General features: G+C 43.8%; 1 protein-coding gene across 1 annotated transcript in view; it reads left to right on the forward strand.

Moving 5' to 3' along the window:
- The window catches only part of GRP (gastrin releasing peptide), a 33,313-nt gene extending 30,664 nt beyond the window's left edge, over positions 1–2,649 (forward strand). The window contains exon 3 of the mRNA XM_086962920.1: positions 2,331–2,649. Within this exon, the coding sequence (XP_086819046.1) occupies positions 2,331–2,384 (54 nt within the window). The 3' untranslated portion in view covers positions 2,385–2,649. The remainder of the gene's footprint in view (positions 1–2,330) is intronic.
- Positions 2,650–22,208: the final 19,559 nt, after the last annotated feature.

The following is a 22,208-nucleotide window of genomic DNA, read 5'->3' on the forward strand; positions in this document are numbered from 1 at the left end:
AGTACTGGGTCACTAGAGATAAGTGTCCAGTTGCGTTTGACAATATTTCTAATGATCAAATGTTGATTGTTGAATGTTAGAATGAGTCGGGTTTCATTGTCTGCAACTGTAGAACTATTACTTCTGCTTTGCGTACATGTATATATATGTGAATTTATGTTGATGTGTGTGTGAGTGAAAGTGGAGGTCAAAGGGCGCCACTTCCACTACCACCAGCATTTTGGTGAATTTACGTCTATAGCTGTTTGCGGCACTGAAAGAGCAGCAGGCGAAAGAGGGTGGCTCAGTCTGACAGAGGTACTCTTCAGTTGGAACCGGGAAAACAGGGAGAAAATGTGAAACGCAGCGCCATGTTGATGTGGTGAGTGAAGGGGCAAAGATATCAGAAGGCTGGAAGTTAGGAGGGACACATAACGGATCGCATCATCTCTCTTTCATCTAGCCACCATCAAAACTCCTAACTCATGTACATTAATGAGGCAGGATTCTAGTTGTGAGTGATTGAGAATGGATGCTGATGCAGGCCTGCAGGCTGGCCGCCAGGGACAGCAAACCTCCAGCCATTGATTCACATTTTCAAAATACCATGACTGGAGCCTCTGTCCCGGTCCCCATAAGGGATAGGGGATGCAATAAAAAGAAATATAATGTAAAATAAGTGACATCAGGGAGAGGCTGCAGTGATCCCACAGACTGCTAGATGCTCTGTGCGATGCCTGTACTTCACATAGACAAAGTGGAAGCTGCCGTTCACAGAGAGCTCTCACTTGGCAAATAAATGCTACCTCTTTTCAATGAGTTGCTTTGGTATCAGTGGTCTACCACCGTTTCTGCATTCGTCCTCCATTAATCAAATTCCTGTGTCTCCATTAATGAAATCCCACTGAGTTGCAAGAAAAGGGAATACACATTTTATGTTTTCACAGGTTGACACTGAAAAAGCCTTACTGGTGAAACGCGTCTGTTGACTTGGGGCCAGGGGGTCTGCCATTAAAATCACTTTTTAACCACAGCTCACGAGTGCCGTCTACTTTCGTTGAAGCTAACGAATGTGTTGGAGATATATATATATACATATATATATATACACACACACACACACACATATATATTGCTGTTGAGTTAATTAATTTAACTTGCAACGTCTCCTTTGTACATTTCTATTGTGGTTTTTGCGCTTGCAAAGTCTGCAAATTCGCTCACAACAGGTTTTGCAAGTTCAAAGTTCTTTGATGCATTCAATGGAGACTACTTAACTGTAGAAGTTGTAGGGGCCGACGCACATGCGCACATACTCATTTCCACCCATCGATAAGAAGACACCGTGGACATGCTCTCACCCATCTATTCACCAGCCCACACACATGGGCATATTCAACCCCACTCATAAGCACATAAATGTAGACAAATACTCAAACACTTCCACAAGCACATGCACACAAAAATACATACATTAATAGGTACAGAAACATCCAAACATTCAATTTAACAAGTACCTGATGGGTTACAGCACAAAGGCAGGACCAGCGGGCCAAAGGCGGGAGAAGCATGATGGCCTGTCAAGGAGATGTAAGCTTTCAGCAGCCTCAGGCATCAGAAGCAGGAATATCCAGCCGCCTCCTCTCATTGGCTGATTTTGTCAAGAGTCAGCCAATGAATGGAGAACCTTTCCGAAAGTAAACACCAGGTTGGGTCACATAAGTGCGACTGTTGATCTCGCCCTACTTTGTGACAAGTTGGGAAAGGGTGGTGTGAGGCTTTGCTGATTGACAGTCAGCCCTGGGCACTTCAGGGCTGAAACCTAAATCACCCCCTGGGCTGACTTCCTCAGTAAAGCTCCCCTTTGTCATCAGGGTAGAATCCTCACAGGGCTTTGCCAGGCTGATGATGTCACTGTCCCATGGGCATAAGCCTGGCAACCCTCGTCTGTCTGATCCCTAGACATTAGTTCATGGGGGGTACCTGGCTACATGATGCTAACATGATGAGTGTGTCACACTGACCCTACATCAGCCTTACAGACATCATGCACTGGAAAGGGGGTGGGGCGTAGCCCCAACGCCCTCTGATAGGCCACCACTGGATGGAGATGGCCATAGTGCCCTGTTTACTTTCTGTTGCTGCTTTTATGAGCCGAGACCAGTAGCAACAATGGCATTGTCGGGGTAGCATCTTTCAGCTTGCTTGTTGATCTCCCTTTTATGATCCCTAATGAGGTGCAGTCTATTTGCAGATGTGTATAATATGAATTAAGCCTAATAAAGAGTGCAACATTGTTTGTGACAGTTGAATACTGTGTGTTGAATGTCCTCTCTGTTTTTCATTCCTAGATGCTGGATTACCTAGTTCAAGTTATGAACATGAAAGAAAATTCTCCGAGCTGAAAATGATTGATTGAGAACAACATTGAATTTGGGAGCCGGGAAAGACACCCGAAAGAGACATGTCTGGCAAACATTTGATTGTAGCAGATAACAAATGCTATTTCCTTTCTGTAAACAAGCTTTTATCTTGTGTAAAATACATGACAATTGTGTGTTCAGAATTAACTAAATGTGTGGTTTCAAGCAGATAAGTCTTGTTTGTACTGCTTTGCTGTAAATAATTAATGTGGAATTGTCTTTCAATTACATGGCTTTATTTTACCACATCAGTGTCTGAGCTGTTCATCTTTTGAGGTCGAAATGTTATTGATTTAAAGTCAATAAATAAAAGTAAACGTTGTTGAGCTACAGAGGCTGCAAAAGGCGACAAGCCAGGGCTCAAACAGTTTCTTTTCAGAGGTAGTGTGTAATGAAGTAAATTGGCATATAGGAAGCACAGCAACATGCAGACAGCGTGATAGTAACAGGAGGATTAGGTACAAGCCATAGGTACAAGTGCCTATAGCAAACCCCACCAGGAGCAGATGTTACCAGTAGTTTAACCTAGGTCTAACTGCCTTGGGCATACCTTTTAGGAACAGCAGCAGCCCTTGCAGGTAAGAGAGGTGGGGGAAGGGAATTTTGACAGACGACAATGAGGGAAAATTAATTATTTATTTAATTTTCCCTTGTGGTCGTCTGTCAAACCTCCCCCCCCCCCAACCCGGCCCCACTGCCTCACCGCTGCACAGCTCTTACCTGCATGGGCCGCTCATGTCACGGATCTTCCACCATATCACATTCTACGATGTCATGGGGAACAGAAAAGGCAAGATAGCACACATAGGAAGCAAGTTAGGAAGGCGAGCATAAATGTAAATGTGCATGAATTTATATAGCGCAAATCACCACCAGTTTCTAAGCGCTTGCTTAGGGAACCCGTCCTGGTATTCCCCAGTGAGATAACCCCGGCAGGGTATCCGCAAGGTGAAAGCCAGGCATCCCGCCGCGAGGGGCCATTGTGGAGATTAAGCAAGCACATTTTAGGACTCAAGACCCTGCCTAGCCAGGAATTGAACCCTGGTCCCGGGCTGACCTCTGCTTCCAGGTCTGCCTCCTCTAACCAGTGAGCCACACTTCTCCATACATGTCCCTTCTTCACAAACCATACAAACAAACAATGGGAACCCCATACCAAGATGAGCTACCAAAGGAAACAACATAACGCTAAAGATGTATGAGGGCAAATATGCTGAAATGCACAACTCAAACCACATACGCTCGAAAACCAATCCAAACCCCATAAACACCCACTTCTGCAATTGATAAATCACTCAACACCCTCAATGCACACGCCAAGATAGGTTGACCAGACTTGCTTGATGGAACACTAAGAGTGACAGTGTCACCACAACAGCCCAAGAAAGAGACAAATGAAAATGCCTACATCACACCATAACACACACAACAAAGAACAAGGTTCACAAAGAACAATGTGGCTGTGGAGTGACTAACAATCACGCCAATATACAACATGGAAGAACGTTTCCTCATCCGCTGACGGACGATTCCTAGAACATAGGGTGCGCCACAGCACGACCCTGACATGATTTCCTCATTCAGTGAGGGAGGAATCTAGGATGGACTACAGTACAACAAGAACACCATATCCTTAACCACTGAGCAAGGATTACTACAAGTTCATGGTGCAACACAACATGATTCTAAAAACATCAGTTTGCAACACAGCATGACCCTGACAACATTTACTTAACCAAGGAAGGAAGAATCTAGGATGGAATACAACAACATGCAAAGCATATCCACTGTGGAAGGACTTTTGCAATTTTAGGGTGCAACACAACATGACACTAACAACACCTCCTCAACCCCTGAGGGGTGATGATACAGGCTATATGCACCCTAACCATTAGGGGAGATCACAGAGAGCAACTGAACGTTTCCTTAACCACCGAGGAAGGATGTTTTCCTATTTAGGATGCAATGCAACATGACCCCAACAATATCTCCTCATCCCTGGGGGAGGACAATACAGATCAGGCACATGTCAGCCACGAATGTTGACCATCGTAAAACAAAGAGTGCAACTAATCCGTCCCTTTCTACCCACTGAATCAAATGCATGTATACGTGCATCTCCAAATGAGAGATCACTGCAAAACATAGGGTGACAACCCTAGGAATGCCTCCAATGAAGGAGTAAAACTGGGCCGGACTAGGAACCAAAAGCAGCCCTGGCAAAAATATTCAAACCAGCCCTGTGCACTTCGCCTCCTCGTGCAACCTCTTTCATTCCATCCATCCACCTCTGTCTCCTTCTCTCCTCTCTGACTACTCTCTCTGATCGCTTTCTCTCTGCTGTTTCCCTCCCCTTCTCCCTCACTACCTCTACTTCTTCCTCCCTCTCTTTTCAAAATCTCTTTCTCCCCTTTTCTCCTCCCTTTCTGATAACTTTTTTTTCTACCCCCCTCCAGCCTCTCTATATCTCTCTTTTCACCATCTCTCGCTCTCTACTTCTCCCTCTTCATCCCTCACTACCTCTCTCCTCCCAGTTCTCTACCTTCCTCTCTATCCCTGCCTCCCTCTCTTTCCCTCCCTCTTTTTCCACCATCTCTCCTTCCCCTTCTCTCCTCTCTCTCTACCCCCCTCTCTCTCTCTTGAAGCCTCCCTGCGCCTGCTGCAGTTACCCTCCAGGAGCTGGAGAGTGGGTGGGGATGGTGAAGACTGAGACACCAGGGGTGGACTACCAGGGCTTCCGCCCACTGGGGAAATGCCCAGTGGAATAAAAGGCCAGTCTGGCCTTGCCACTTCAAGGTGAGCTAATGCAGTGACACAGCTTTTGATGCATTTCACTAATGAGGAAAATCACTGTGAACTATTGGGCGCAACCGAATCCACGGTTCAAAGTCCCCGCTGAATGAGAAGAAAAATGTGCCTTACCAGAAACAGGGATCAATCCTAAGCAACACTGTGAAAACAAAGTAACACAACAGGGATGATAACCATAACAGAACATAGTGAAGTAAGGCTATATACTGTTGGCACACTAAAAACACCTTAGCACGTCATACACTTCACTCTTGCAAACACAATAGGCACACTCCAAGAAGAAAAAACAAACTTTAACAGTAAAACGAATACATGCAACTTTCATTAGCTCTCTCTTTGTACAGCGCTCTGATACCATGATGGTCATGTTCTCCTTTTATAAAACACTATAAATAAATGAATAAAACATGGGCAATATGATCCCGAAATGTAAAATGAATCTGGGTGCTTTGTGACCCATCACTCAACACACATGGTAGCTAAGGGGTAGGAGCAAAATGCCCCACTTCGACCTCCTACAATAACCTACAGGTTACACCTCTAGAGGTGAAAAAACACAAAAGGGTTTGAATACTGCCCTCACCCACAGAGATCTGTGGCATGCTTCATCATAGGGCTGCTAACACACCTCTGCGCAGACCAACGCTGGAGGTGGAGCAATAGGGAGGGGAAGACAAAACAACGAATAAAGAAACAGTGCAGGATCCAGTGAAAAAGGTGCAGAGAAACAATTAAAACTGACAACGGGAACTCCAAATATATACTTTAATGATTAATCCCCTGGTCAGATAAAAAGGTAATTTAAGAACCAGTGGATGGTGGTATGATGGGCTGTAATGAACCCCCTACTCCTCCAATCTGTAAACTGTCGACATGTTTCAGCCGGCTAACACAATTTCCCTGGCTTTCATCAGGACTAAAACTAGAAAGATCCCTTAGGTACTATCCCTACCTCTTCACTCGTGGGGTAGAGAGTAGACACAAATCTGAGTGAATGATCAGAATAGGGGAAGAATAACTTGCTCCTCGAGGGAAACCTGTAAGTAAATAAACAAAATTACATACATCAACATATACAGTGAGGTTCCCTCAATGAGAAAAATAGGTTGAGCAGGAGGGTAGAAAAAGGGGTTTTAATCCTCCAAATCAGACAAACGATTCCCTGTGGGCGTAACAATTTAAAATTAGCCTCCTCTGAAATTTGTGAGGCTAAACGTCCCATGAGACTCCTCTATACACGCTCGTTAAATGTATTTTACCCAGAGGACATCATTGCTTTAACCAGAGACACAAGCATTCATTCGGCAAATCTTACAGTTTCGTAAAAGCAATGCTTGAACGGGCAGGGAGAGGACAGCTCCCTATAGTCACACGCTGTGAAGATACTGAGATAAAAAAGGAGAGATAAGGGTTGTATACAGCAGTTACTGTTCAACAGGTTGTAAACGCGGATCTCACAGATAAGGTTGGTATGGGTTTGATTGACTACTAACTGTCATGGTGTAGCTGTTGGAGCCGTGACCCCCACGTGCAGAGACCATAGAGGTTGAATACTCCATAGGACTGATAGAGCGTGCAGGTCACCCAACTAGAATTTATACAGATACTCACCAGGGCCCATAATTCCAAAATAACATGCTTTAACTTTTGTTTGGGTAACTCACGCTCTACTACCAGTATATTATGATTTCTATTACTGATTCCTATACTAGTATCCTACAAATCTTTGACACTAGATACCTTCACACAATGGATCAGGGAGTTGAGTCAAAAGTAAGGCCCTCAAATATCATAACATTTGCAATTATAATAACCACAGAGTCAGGGTAGGTCCAAACTCTTTATCTAATCATCATCATCATCATATGTCAAGAGTAAAAAGCTGAAGGTGATAAGACTATCAATAACTAAAATCAGTGTATAGCTATGAATAAAATAGAGTATGCTAAGCATTTAGAGACTTAAAATAAAAGGCAAGGGTAAACAAGGAACATGCTAATTTTAGAAAAAACAATCTTTCGTATCTTGATTAAAGGAGGGTAAAGAAAGGGAACATTCTAAACCCAAAGACTTATGCAATACACTAACAGTTTTAAAAAGGATAAATGCAACTATGTAATTCGAGATTTCGGTTTCAGCACAATTAAACTATAGGTAAGGTGAGAGTTGGAACATTCTATAGATTCAACTTATTTCCTAAAGGGAGGGAAAGAAAAGGAACATACACTATAAAGAAATGATTTAGCATTGACTAAAGGTGGTTTGAAAAGTGGAACATGCTAATAGTCAGTAATACATGAATATCCCATTTTCCAAGGGATGGGAAAGAAAAGGAACATATGCAATCAAGCTTTCCAAATTCAGGATGGAGAGAAGAGGAATGCAAATTTATCTACAAACACCCACACAGACTTATATTTACCTAGGATAGAGCGAAGACCAACCCTGGCCACGGGTCAGTTGGAAAAGACAGGAGGAACCCCAAGGACTTCAGTGCCAGTAGGCGAACAGGTGCAGCTCATGGACAATCAGGACAGGATAACCCCAGGATTTGGATCAGGACCGGTTCACCAAAGGTTAAGACCAACACCCGCAGCTTCGGTTACAACACCTGCGCTACTCCCTCTCTGCAAGGAATCTGCCAAAACCCCGTCTGGGTTATAAATTTTATCAGCAAAGGGCATCACCAGCACTTTCACTTCCCAAAAAAACCCCGATTGGGTTCTCGAACCTCCCAACAGAGTGCTCCGCAGCTCTCTGCTTTCAGTCACCTATTGAGTGCGTTGGGTCAGTGACAGGTCAGCTAATCAGACAAGTCGGACAATTTCTCTAGCTAAACCTATGCTAATTATACTGTTTTTTAGGTCAGTTTACCACCCCCCAATGTTGCAAGTGTAAGGATCCCCAATTTTGATTGGACAAAGGAGGAGGACAGGTCATCACACCACCTATTTTCTAGACTTTCTCAGGTTCTTTATTCAGATTCCGTTCACGCCCCTTAAATTCCAGGTTCTCATGACATATGCCTTTGGTTAACAATGGTGAATATAACATTGAATACAATTGTAACAATTTTAGTACAGTTCAGCTTCTTCTAGCTGGGTCGCAGGTCAGGTTCCCAAGCCCATCTTGACTGTTGCTGCCATCTGGCTGGGTTCAAATGCTGCGAAGTTCATTTTCCCTCCTTTTCTGTCATGCGTAGAAGGAACTTCCAAAATGGAGTAATAAGCACCTCCCAGGCCCAAAGAGTACGATACATGAAAAGTAAAAGGAAACAATTTAGAACACAGTAATAAATGATTACACGGTATACCATGAATTTCTATACTATACCCATTACTTCAATATAAACGACAGCATTAGGATTAAGCAGAACGAACAGCTTAGCGAAAGCAGCAATGCAAGCTTCTCGCATGTGAAAACATAGAACAGCCATTTTAGCACTAGTGCGCAGATGCGAAAGGGTTCCCTCCAGAACTGTGAGTACGTCATGTCACGTGGGTATGACAGACGCATGCGCAGTAGAAATTCCCGCATAACAGCAGCCATTTAATATGCAAGTGTATTAGGATTAGAAAACACATAAGCAAGCTTCACTCGGACACCCAAATGGGAAAGAATAAGGGACAAATTAGTAAGACAAACATGTTGATTACATAGTTAGGGTAATTCGAGGTTCATGAGTACGAGCAAGTCGCTTTACCTGCGAATCCCTGCTCCATCAAGACCATAGCCACGAGAAATAGTGGGGATTTGGTCCATCTGTTGAGTGCTTAGCCCAGAATATGCACACTCTACCCCCAGGGTGGGATTGGAAAAAAAGGACTTACTTCATCAAGATGAGATAACGCAGACTCATTGTCTCTCACCGCTCCCTGCAGCTGCTGTGGGCTGCGCGGCTGGAGCCAGTAAATCCTCTAACTCGGCTGATACGTGTCATCACGTGAGTGATAAATGCGATCGATGATTGGTTCTAAGCAAGGAATGGCCTAGATTGCTAACCTCCTTCTCCATATTGGAGGAAAAGGAAACAGAGGAGCGCATGTGCAATGAATAAGTGGATCTACTGCATGCATCGGTCCCGGAGTGGGCTCTACCCTTGCCTATGATTAGGATCCGAACCCACCTTATCGTTTAAAATCAGGTTCCGGGTGACAGTGTTGTAATGGCCACCCTACCACACTGCTTATGCATCCAGGGGAAGAGAATCAAATATATTTATTTATTTTATTTTTTCAGCTTATAGAGCGTGACAGCTACCCAAAAAGGGTTTCCCGGCGCTAACGGAGACAAGAGCCTTGTAACACAGCGAGGCCAGAGGTTACTGACCATTCCTTAATATACACAGTAACCCTTGGCATGTGATGGTATGTGAATAGTCCTTTAACCTGGCTTGCCCTGACACAGAGATGGTCTCAGTAGGGACAACTTCATAGGAGCAGGGGAATGGACAATGTTATGAAGTGTTGTCCATACATTGTCTCTGCATAGGAGTGCCTTAGATACTGTATGCTAGCAATAAGGAGGTGGCCAAACAGGTCATACTGTGGCCCGAAGATGTCTCACAAGTTATTCAGTATGTTCCAGGGTACATCATCGTTCAAGTCACTGATGTGGCTATGAACCCTGTATATCCATTTTTCTCCCTTATAAAAAGAGTGTTTTCTGGGTTACGGGCAGTTATAGTAATAGTAGGTTTATTCAGGACTTTCCAGAATAAATCATTGCCCATGTGATTTTTCTCTTTGTAATGAGTCGTCAGGTGAGTGGTTGTCCTTTGGCATCTGATGGTGGATCTGTGTTCCATTATCCTTACTTTCACTCTGCGTGTTGTCATTCCAATGTAGATCAGACCACATGGACATTTGATCATATAGATGACGTTGGTCGAGTTGCAGTTAGTATGCCTGCGTTGTTCCCATGGGTGGTGCGGACCGATGTCCACTGTTTTCGTGTTTGCAGTCAAATGACAAACACCACATGCCCCGCATCTCATAAGTCCAGTGACTGGAGGGAGTCCCCATGTGTTCTCCTGGTCGATCCTGGCGACGGATCTCGTCAATGTGTTTCTAGGTCTGGTTTGTACCTCTAGGTCCCTTATGTTTTGGCTTCTTTTCAATAAGAAAAGGGGTTTCTCTAGGTGTACACCATTGGAGTTAAGAATTCTCCAGTTGCGTTGAATGATCCACTTGATGCTGTTCAATGCAGTGTTAAAAGTGGTCACACAGATTGTCTTGTTGGTAGTTTGTTTCTCCACTGTTTCCAAAAGTGCTTCACGGTTTCAGTTGGTCACCCTCTTCCGTGCTCTTTTGACTGTCTTGAATGGGTACTTTCTCTTCAGTAGTTTGTCCGTCAGGGTATCGGCTTCTGTTCTGAAGTCTTCTGTGTTGGAACAGTTCCTGCGAAGGCGCAGGACTTCCCCACCGGAATTTATCCTTAATGACTTTGGGGCAGATTTACAAGCCGTTTGCGCCTCTTTTATGCCGGCGTTGCGTCACCTTTGTGACGCAGCGGCGGCGCAAAAGATGCGCCAAGGTGCGGGGTATTTACAACATGACGATTCTGGGAGATGCGTCACGTTGTAAAACCCTCCGCCATAATGAGGCGTTCCAGCACAGAAGGGGGCTTTCCGGCGCAGGAACATTTCCTAAAAGTGGCTGAGTGAAATCTACAAGATTTCACTCAGTCACTTTGGGGACCATGCTGCGTCAAAACCCTGCGCCTGCTTGAAGCAGGCGTAAGGCTTGACACAGCATTGGCAGAATAAGACCCCCCAGAGCATTGCTGGAGCTGCTTCGTGCTTGCGACGCAACTCCAGCAATCCGTCGCCTTTGCGGCACAGATGCGTGACGCATCTGTGCCGTTTTTGCCCCATGGTGCGCCGCATTGTAAATGTGGCGCACCATGGGTGGCGGAGCTGCAGCGCACAATTACTGGTGCATCCCTGCTAATTTGCAGGGATGTGCCAGTAATTGTAAATCTGCCCCTTTGGGTGGAGGCTCTCAAAAAGAAGGAGGCTGTTCCTATCGGTGGGTTTATGGAACAGCCTAGTGTATAGGCGTCCTTCGCTAGAGAAGCTCTCCAGATCCAAGAAGGGTAGACTCTCCATCATAATGGTCGATGTAAAGTGAAAGAGATTGTTCCTGTTGTTCAACCAATCCAAGAAATCTCTAATGGACTGGGCATCCCCCTTCCAAATCAGATGCACGTCATCAATGTAGTGCCTCCAAACTTTTATGTTGCATCTCCAGGTACTAGTGGGGGCGTAGATGTACTGATTTTCAAAGGCTGCCACATAAAGTCCCGCCAAACTGGGCGCAAAAACGCTCCCCATGAAAGTACCATGGGTTTGGAGATAGTATGTGCCTTGAAACTCAAAAAAGTTCTTAGTGCTATCTCCGTGAGGTGCAGAATAAATGGCCTCAGGGTGCAGAAGTCCCAGTCTTGGTTAAAGAGTATCTCTATCACCACTCGTAGTGTCTCTCTCTCTGGGGTATGTTTGTGTATAGTGACTCTATATCTAATTCCACCAGGAACTCCCTCTTGGGATACAAAAATTCAGGTCCTTCAATAAATTGAGGACATCCGTAGTGTCCTCCAGGTAAGCTGTGCTGTTCTGTACTAACGGCTTCAGCAAAAAATCACAATGAAAGGGGCTCCAGGATTGAACCTATGCCGGATATGATGGGTCTCCCTGGCGATAGTCTCATCGGTTTATGCACCTTCAGGAGGGTATAAAAATATGGTGTCACTGGATCTTCCTGACACAAAAATCTCCCTTCTTTCATTGTAATCCATTCGTTGTTCACCGCTTCCTCAACCACAGAGGCTATTTGCTTCTTGATGTCCGAGGTTGGGTCTCCGCAAAGCATGCTGTAGCTTCTCTCATCTGAGAGGAGCCTAAAACACTCTGCCTCATAGGTGTCCCTCTTCTGGATCACAATGGCTCTCCCCTTGTTTGCCGGTTTTATCACAATGTTCAGATTGTTCCTTAGTTGTTCTGGGGCTTCTTTTTCTTGTCTAGTCAGATTCTTGTAAGGAAGTGTTTCTTGTCTCGCAACAGTTTCCACTTCGTGAATAACTGCTTGTTCGAATTTTTCCACTTCAATGGGGAGGGTCACAATGGGGAGCTGTAAATTTGGACTTCGGGTGAAAATTTGTGTCCCCTGTCCCCTCAGTATTCTCTGGTTTATCTTCAAAGAAGAACCTGGGTCTAATGTTGCAAACGAATCCTGCCAGTTCCTAGAGGATCCTAAAGACATCTAGGGTATTAGTGGGGACAAACCCAAGTCCCTTGTTAAGAAGTACTTCCTGGGGGCCTGTTAGGGGTGTATCAGTCAGGATCATCACCAGGGTCACTCCCTGCTTATCCCCGGTGACAGATCCCTCGCCATCCTCCTGGTCACCCTCTGATCCAGGTCCTCCCATTGTACTCCTGTCGTACCCTTCTGCTTGCCCCTGCCTTTCTCTAAAAAAGGATTTGGCATCTGTGGAAACTGTGGTGCTTGGCCTCCCTGCATATGTGGGAATTGTTTATACATGGACAGCCACCCAAAACTCTGACCAGAGAAATTGGGGTACATTATGTTAAATGAGGGGCGTGGTCCTCCAAATAACCTGCTCCCTCGTCCCCTTCTGCATGGTTTCCTCTCATAGTCGCTGTTCTCACTGTTTGCGCTCGTTCTATCTGAGTTCCTGCCTTCCCTGTTCGGGCCTTTCATCACATCCTTCAATTTCTTCTGAATGTATTCTTCTGTGGTGTAGTGGCAGACCTTTACTTTAGAGAATTTTTAAGGTCTTTCTGAAGTTTGTCTACTTTAGATCGTAAGAGATAGTCTTTATATTCCCGTATCTCGTTATTGGCTTCTTCCAATTTCTTTTTGTATGTAACCAAAAGAATGTTTGCTTTCGGGCCCTGATCACTAGCCTGGATTTTTTAGAGGGTGTCTGCTGTTCTTTTGGCTGTATTTATGATCAAAATACGCCAGTCCCTTGTACATTTCCAAGCTATCAGGGCCCAATCTTTTCGGAATGTTGCATCTTCTAAGAAGATAAGGGGTTCACTGGAGATGATCAGACCTCGAGGGGCGGCATTCCACCTCAGATATTCTGTCAATATCGCCCCATGTAGAATTGCCTTTACGTGTGACCGCTTTAGTTCATTAAAAGTGTCACACCCTTCTCCCTGGGTCATGACTTGATTAATGGCTGTGTTGCCCAGCATCAATGGCCCTGTGAGGATCTGTGCTACTGCATCCTCTCCAAACGCCAAACCCTGTTTCTCTGCCATTGTCCCACCACACAGTGTTGCGAGGGTGTACAGTAAATTAGTAAAGCAGAGGTGATGGGTATTAAAAGGAAAAAAACTCTGTGGCTCAGCGGCCACACTCAATACTCAACACACACGGTAGTTAAGGGGTAGGAGGAACATGCCCCACTGCGGCCTATTACAATAACCTACACACACATGTAGAAATGGGGCTTTGCAAAGAAACTCACTGTGATCTAGTGGAGAAAAAACACAAAAGGGTGTTAAAACTGCCCTCACCCACAGAGATCTGTGGCATGCTTCATCATAGGGCTGCTAACACACCTCTGCGCAGACCAACGCTGGAGGTGGAGCAATAGGGAGGGGAAGACAAAACAACGAACAAAGAAGCAGTGCGGGATCAGGTGAAAAAGGTGCAGAGAACAAATGCCACCCCGAAACCCGCAAAACGTACATGGATACAGAAGAGTAGGTATACCCATTCACTCTGAAACAAAAAAAGAATATCACATTAAATCATAAGCATCAACTTGGAAAGACTCGTGATCTTTGGGATTTTGGACGGGGTTCATAATCAGGCAAAAAAACTTTTTTTTTATTTCATCTTACTTGCCAGAAGAGAGATTTGCAAAAAGTAGAAAGACTCTACACCATCTTCCTTCACTGATTGGCAGACCTCAATCCTACAGGCTTCCAATCTCGACCTACTAAGATCTGGTAACCAGGACAAAAGGGCATTTTGGCACTTTTTGGTGCGGGCCATTGAGTTGGTCGGGGTTTTTTGTTGTTGTTTTTTTTGTTTTTTCCCCGGTCCGATGATTACATAGCTGTGGTTCATTCTATCTATAAAGCCCCTGCGGGGAATGAGATTTTGATATCAATTTATGATCAATTTAATAACTTATCTCATTCATCTATTTTGGACCGCTAGTATCTGTCATTGAGTAAAAGACAACCCCCGCATAGGTTAGACAAACCCCATTAACTGACGCCACTCCGAAGAACCACTTACAACTGATGAAGTTTGAAAGTTTTATATAAAAGTCAAATTTAAATGCGAATACAATCCTCTCAGGATAAATCTCAATAGGTATACAAAAGAATACAAAATCAATTCCAGAATCTGCAATTTAAAGCATCGATGTGAAGTGGTTCCTTGACGTCATCTACAGAAAGATAAAAGCATCAGGTTAAATCTGTCCCTACTCTATACTAAGTGACATCCCTACTTCGCAAGTTCCTAACCTAAAAAGGTGTCAGCAGTTTGACTTCGAAAGAAGATCAAACTCTCTTAGCCTCTAAAGGTAACCTAAGTTTAAGAAGCAGTACCCTCGCTGCCTACCCATCCGCTCTTCTTAAGGGTCCTCGGCCTACTGCTCTCTTGCGCTCTGATCTCTCTTAACGCATCTGCTCAAGTCATCTACCCTTGCCCTTCTCTCTTGAGCAATTCCCTCGCTGTTCCTAATCTCCAATTGCTAATTGCTCATTGCTACCTCCTCCCCGGGGTGCTGTCCCTAAAATACACAATCCCAGTGTGGGTGGAACGCCCCTTGACGCCCACCACGGACTTTCCCCGATGATGTCAGCTTCTGGCTTCTTCCATTGCTTCATCTCTTTGCGTCGTCCATTAAGTTGACCTTTCTCCTTAGATGTCATCTTCATCTTCTTATTGGTGACTTCATTCAAATTTATAATTGACATTTCAGAGCACAAGTCAACATCGTCAACAGAACTTTAAACTACGACTGTGATGTTGACCCTTCTAGGTCCTGTGAATGGACTTCTCAAAACAAGTTTCAAATTCTTAGCGCTTCTCATCACGTTCAGGCAATAAGCCCCGTCCGGCATTGTCACCTTAAATCTAGTAAGTGCTAGACTTCTTGGCTCTCACGTTCACAGCAAAGCTATTCACGACTCCTGTGAGCCCACTAAATTATATACATCGGACTACACTCCCGTGAACCCTTGGTCAGTCAGGTTAAAATCACAAATGACCTAAACCTTCCTAACATTCTTACAAAAAGCCTTTTACACAGTATAACCTTTAACACACAGTTATATACTCGTATTTTAGCAAAAGTCTGTTACACATATATGAATACATTATACATTGTATACAAACTACATAGGGTATAACTTTATATTCTTATTCGCTATATCGTTTTATACATGCTCTATGCATTTCTTCACGTTTCATTTCTCGCTGCTTCTCCGTTTAAAAGTTACACACGTACATGAATTCTACTTTGCACGTTATACATTTCATACGTATTTCCATACATTTCTACATTAGCCCATTATATATACGGCCTTCTAAATCTAATGCATGTTCTAAAGTGAATACAGTTACATTTCCTATATTACTTTTGACTACATCGGTTAACTTTACGCTATAAGTGTCAACTTTACGTTACAATATGTACTTCATTCCTACATTTACACGATGTGCTTGTGAATATGCCCTATACCTAATTTTTGTTCAAATTTGCGCTCTCTCAGTCCCCCCTTTGATGACTTCTAGGAGTCATCACTAAATGAAATTTGAACAATATCTCTACACAGAACTAGTTACAATATTCCCTCTTTTCATCGTCTCAAGAGCTCTTAAGCTTTTGTACTGTTGATCTTGTAAAGCAGCTAATCTCCTTTCTTGCTCTCTCATTGTTCGTTGTAACCGGTTCGATCTATACCATTTATACAATTTTACTAAACCTAACAATGTGATTATACAAATTAATACTATCAATACAGGCTTTATTATGTACCATACTATGCTTTTCCCAAGATTGGTAAACCAACTCCCAACCTTTCCTACTCCATGACCGACTTTTTCCCAAACGTTTATTTTTGATAAATCTTCGATTTCTTTATGAATCTGTGTAATGTTCTGTATGACTTTCTCAAGTGGTTTTGAATTATCAGGAATATAAGTACAACATTCCTGTACCTTCAAAGCCTTACAAACTCCGCCTTCTTTTGCTAGCAGTACATCTAAAGCAAGTCGGTTCTGAAGAACCATTGCTCTAATCGACTGCATCTCGCCTTCTACTAACATTAATGACCTTGTAGTACTTGCAGATAATCTATCTACAACTGTAGCTAGTCTCCTGATCTTAACATCATTAAGTATTAAACCTAACATAGGAAACATTGCTCCAAATACATCTCCTACTACTTCTGCATCTCCTACTTCCCTTTTCGCTCTCCTCGAAGCCTTTCCTTCTATTATCGCCACATCCTTTGCATGATATATTTTGGGGAAGACAATTGCCAAGTAACACGAACCATACCAATTGTCAGGTAGTTTTACATAGGCATTTCTTCCACATACAAAATATACATTCGGAATAACTTGCATCCCTTTCATGAAATCTTTCGTATAGTACTCCAATCTAAAAGCATGTTCGCAATTTACTTCACCTACAAATACATTCTCGTAATACGTCTTGCTTCGAGTTAAACATAACTTTCCTTTCTGCGTCCTATCCAATGCTATTGGACCATTGCTACCTTTCTTTTTATGTGCCTTCTCTTCTTCTGTCCAATCCGTCTTCCATTGTCCTGACATTTTTAGAATCTTCTGCCTTCTATATCTATCATCTACTTGTCCTATGAACTTTTTCTCAACCTCTGATACCTTGCAAGTTAGATTATTTCTGCGTGCATATGATGTATCTAATGTATCCCAAGGAAGAAAGAATTTGGCTAGTCTATCCTCCTTTTTGTAATAGTCCCACTTATTCATTTGCTTATAATTCGGAACTTCAGGCAGTACCGAATCATAATTTGAAAAGTAGTACTCAAATCCTTCTCTACCATAAAATATACTAAGCAGTAAACTACATGTTATCCCATAAGTCAATGGGAGATGATGATATCTAATGCCTTCGTCTACAGAAGCCGGCAATTGCATACAAACATAGCAATCTTTGGCCTCCATGGCATCGATATATTCATATAACAGTTTAGCATATGCGTTTGACCTAAAATTTCCCTGTGACTCGTCTACATGTAACCTACGAGCTTCATCTGCCAATAACGCCTTTTCACGTATAACATTGCTCTCCTCCTTTTTCCCAACAAGAGCAGGTCTCAAAGTCGTTATAGGCTGTACATTTGCTGTTTCCTTATCACTTTCATGTCCTATTATGTATGATATTGTCACTACTGTAATTATGAGAAAAATTACTACTGCTATTAGTGTACCTATTATACATCTAGCTTTTCGGTTTGGGTTGCCGTTCTCCATGTTATCAAAACAAATTCCCTCCTTCTTTTGCGAAAAAGTTTTGTCCTTCGGCAGTCTTTTGTTTGCTTTATTTCCTTTCTCAGTCTTTAAAGTGTTCTTTATCAAAAAGTCTCTTTTCGCAACAATGTCTTTCTCTCTTTTAGCAACAGACAACCCTAACCCTTCTCCGTCCTCTAAATGTAATCCCTAATTTTATTCTTCTTTCCACTCCGCACTAGGTTATCTTCTTCTTTATAGCTTATATACAAAAGTCTTTTATGCATCCACAATTATTCTCGCACCTGCAGCTCTTGCAACAAGTTCCAACAATTCAAAACGAATGACTTTATCTTCTTCCTCTGATATTTGATAACCAAATGTTGGAAATTGTAATCTGTTCAACACCAAATCTTTAATCCGACTCAAGTAAGGGGGTATGGGAAGTGTGAAAGTCAGTAACCCCTCAGTCTCGAGTCCCGGCGTCAACATCCATATCTCCACTGCCACAAATGGATCGAGATCGATTACTTTCACGCTCTTCACTCTCCCAGATTTCTGTCCCCAAGACATCTGCTAGATAAGTCCACTCTGGGGTGGCGTACCTTCTGCAGGGCACACGTACCCTCCTCGATCTTCTTGGACTTTCAGTTCCTGAGTCTGTCGTTTCTTCTTCCTGATCCGATTCTTCAGCAATCGGGACAAGAGCTTTTCTTTGATCTGCTCTCAAGCTTGGCCTTTTCCTTCTCTCCGGCCAACTAGCTTCATCACTCCTTGTCCTCCCGTTTCTTGTTCTTGGACTTGTCTCTTGGTCACTTTCTGCTTGTTCCGTATCTGATTCTATCTCCCAATTACTCTCTTCTCCTGAGGCGACTTCGGTCCCACTGGTATCCTGACCTTCGTCAACCTGTTCCAACCCTGTCTCAGCCTCTTCGATCACCTCCACAGCTTGGCTTTCCCCCTCTATGGCTTCTCCGCTTTCCGCTGGATTCTCATCCGAGAGAGGAGCTGTTTCTTCTGGAGGTATTGGCACTCTTCGGGTGTGTGAGGCATGTATCCAGTTTGGCAGACCTCCACACTTTACTGCAGTATTTGTCACAAGTATAACTTGAAACGGTCCTCTCCAACGCACGTCTAAGCAGTTCTTCCTGACATGCTTCTTCACCAGGACCCAGTCCCCCGGACTCAGGTCATGGCACAAGTCTTGTGCTGATGGAACCTCTGCAGCCTGGACCTGGAGGGACACAGAATTAACGGCATCAGATAGTCCCTTACAGTAGTCCAAGATCAAATCGTCTGTGATGTTCACTAGAGCTGCAGTCAGAACCGATGGCAATCTCATGGCTCTCCCCATTAGCACTTCGTGTGGAGAGAGACCCGTTTTTCTATCTGGTGTGCTACGTATGCTCATAAGAACCACTGGAAGTGCGTCTGGCCAACCCAGGGATGTTGCTGAACAAACTTTGGCAAGTCTGGACTTTATCGTGCTGTTGATTTGCTCTACAATCCCTGAAGCTTCTGGTCGATAGCTGCAGTGTAACTTCTGATCGATATTCAAGGCTGAACATAACATCTTCACTATTTCGCTGTTAAAATGAGTTCCTCTGTCCGATTCCAAAGAGGATGGCACCCCAAACCTCGGTATTAACTCTCTAAGTAACAATTTTGCTACTGTAAGTGTATCGCACCTACGTGTAGGGTAAGCCTCAACCCATCTAGAAAATATGCAGACAATCACTAAAACGTATCTGAGTCTATTGCATTTAGGCATTTCAATGAAATCAAGCTGCATCCTATTGAAAGGCCCCCCAGACCTCCCAATATGACTCAATGTAACTGGTGTTCTCTTGCCCACATTTAGTTGCTGACAGATCGTACATCGCTGACACACTGCTTCTGCCGCTACTCTAAATTTGGGATTAAACCACGTTTGTCTGAATACTCTCACCATAGCATCTCTTCCTATGTGTGCTGATCCATGCAATTTCCTTGCCATTGGACTAATAAGTTCATTTGGTAAAACTGCTCTCCCATCGGCCGATACCCAGAAATTCATCTCACTCCTGGAACAACCCGCTGTTTCCCAACTCTTTTTCTCATCATCTGGTGCATTTTCCTGAACACTTCTTAATTCATCCCACGTAGCTACAGTATCTAACAACATTGTCAATTCAGTTCTTTCCTGGACTCCCCTCACTTTTACATCAGTGTGAGAATATCCCTGTTCTGCGCAATAACGCGCTACTTCATACGCATAGCGGTTACCTAGTGACACAAAGTCAACATTCTTCGTATGGGCTGCACATTTGACCACTGCAATAGCTGTTGGGCCTTGCAATGCTTCTAACAAAAGTCTCACGAATTCTCCATTCCTAATGGGAGAACCCGAGGAGGTCATGTAACCTCTTTGAGACCATAACTGCCCGTAATCGTGAACTACCCCGAAACCATACTGGCTATCGGTGTATATGGTGACTCGAAGTTTGTCGCCCGCTAAGCAAGCACGAGTCAAAGCAACAATTTCAGCTACCTGAGCGGAGTGTACTCCTTCCAGGCAAGCGGCTTCTATTACTCTCGTAATTGTGCAAACTGCATAAGCTGCTCTCAGCTGACCGATATTGTCTCTTACGCATGAACCATCGACAAAGAATATTTCATCGGGGTCAGTCAACGGCTCATCTACAATATCGGGTCTCGGTTTGGTGCATAGTTCAGTCACATCAAGGCAGTCATGATCTGTACAATTTTCATCATCCACCTCATTCGGAAGTGGCATCAAAGTTGCAGGATTCAAGACGGAGCATCTTTTTAGGGTCACATTCTCGGCAGCCAGTATGACTTGCTCGTAGCGTGTGAGCCTGCTATTCGTCAGATGCTGAGTCTTCGTCCTGGTCATTAACAATTCCACAGAATGCGGCACATACACCACTAACTGGTGTCCCATCACCACGCTTTCCGATCTTTCAATGCTGACACCCGTTGCGGCTACGGATTTGAGACATCCGGGCAACGCTGCGGCTACTGGATCTAATGTAGCCGAGAAATACGCTACTGGTCTACGCGCATCTCCGTGGATCTGAGCTAAAACTGCTAAAGCGCATCCCTCTCTTTCGCAGCAGTAAAGCAAAAATGGTTTTGTGTAATCAGGCATTCCTAAAGCCGGGGCACGACATAAGTCCTCCCTCAGCTGCAAAAATGCCATCAAACAATCTTTGTCTCATGGTACCGGATCACTTACTCCTTTGTGCGTCAGTTGTAATAACGGTTTTGCCTTCAGTGAGAAGTTGGCTATCCACTGCCGACAATAACCGACCATGCCTAAAAACATCCTGACTTCTCTTTGTGATGTAGGCGCGTTCATCTTCATGATCGCCTCTATTCTGTCTGGAGACACCTTCCGCTTTCCTTTTTCAATCCTATGGCCCAAGTATTGCACTTCAGTCTTACAATATTGCAATTTACTTGGAGACACCTTGTGCCCATTCTCGGCCAAGTGATTTAACAAGGTTATGGTGTCTTCTCTGCAAGCTTCCTCTGTTTCTGACGCAACTAGGAGGTCGTCTATGTACTGGACTAGAACCGAATTCTTGGGCAGTACTAGACTCTCAAGATTTTTCTTCAATAGCTGATTAAAAATCGATGGGCTTTCTGTATACCCCTGGGGGATACGACACCATGTTAAAACGCGATCTTCCAGCTTAAAAGCGAAAAGATACTGACTCTCTTCGTCTAAAGGTATCGAAAAGAAAGCCTGGCACAAATCTATTACTGTAAACCATTCAGCTTGGAACGGTATCTGAAATAATATCACTGATGGATTCGGTACCACTGGACAACATGAGACAACAATATTATTAATCTTTCGAAGATCCTGCACTATTCTGTATTTTCCACTAGGTTTCTGCAAACCCATAATCGGGGAGTTACATGGACTTCCCACGATCTCCTTCAGTATTCCCTGTTTAATCATGTATTCGATCACAGGCTTTATTCCTGCAATCGTCTCTGGTGTCAACTTGTATTGTGGAGTTCTTGGATACTCAGCATTGGGTCTTACCAAGATTTTTACTGGTTCCACTCCTTTTATCAGTCCTATTTCTTCTCCAGTAAAATCCCACACCTCAGCTGACACTTTCTCCCTCAAATCCTGTGGAAGTTCCTCCACTGTTAAGGTAGGATATAGTTCCACACACTCTTGCGAGTTTACAACCTTAAAATCAGCATCCTCATCATTCGTCTGCACTTCTACTCCTTCAGGTGTACAATGTATTGTGCAATTCAGTTTACACAACAGATCTCTTCCTAGCAAACACACAGGGCTAGAATCACAGATCACAAACTGATGTTCGTCACTGTAATTCCCTATTTTTACTGACACTGGTTCGGTCAAAGGATTCGTCATCCTCTTGTTCGCAACTCCTACCACCTGAATCGTCTCTCCCGATATTGGCAAACCTGGGACTACTGCTGATCTCAGCGTGGATCGAGTGGCCCCCGTATC

Source organism: Lissotriton vulgaris, chromosome 3_1 (assembly GCF_964263255.1).
Source record: "Lissotriton vulgaris chromosome 3_1, aLisVul1.2, whole genome shotgun sequence".
Lineage (NCBI taxonomy): Eukaryota > Metazoa > Chordata > Amphibia > Caudata > Salamandridae > Lissotriton > Lissotriton vulgaris.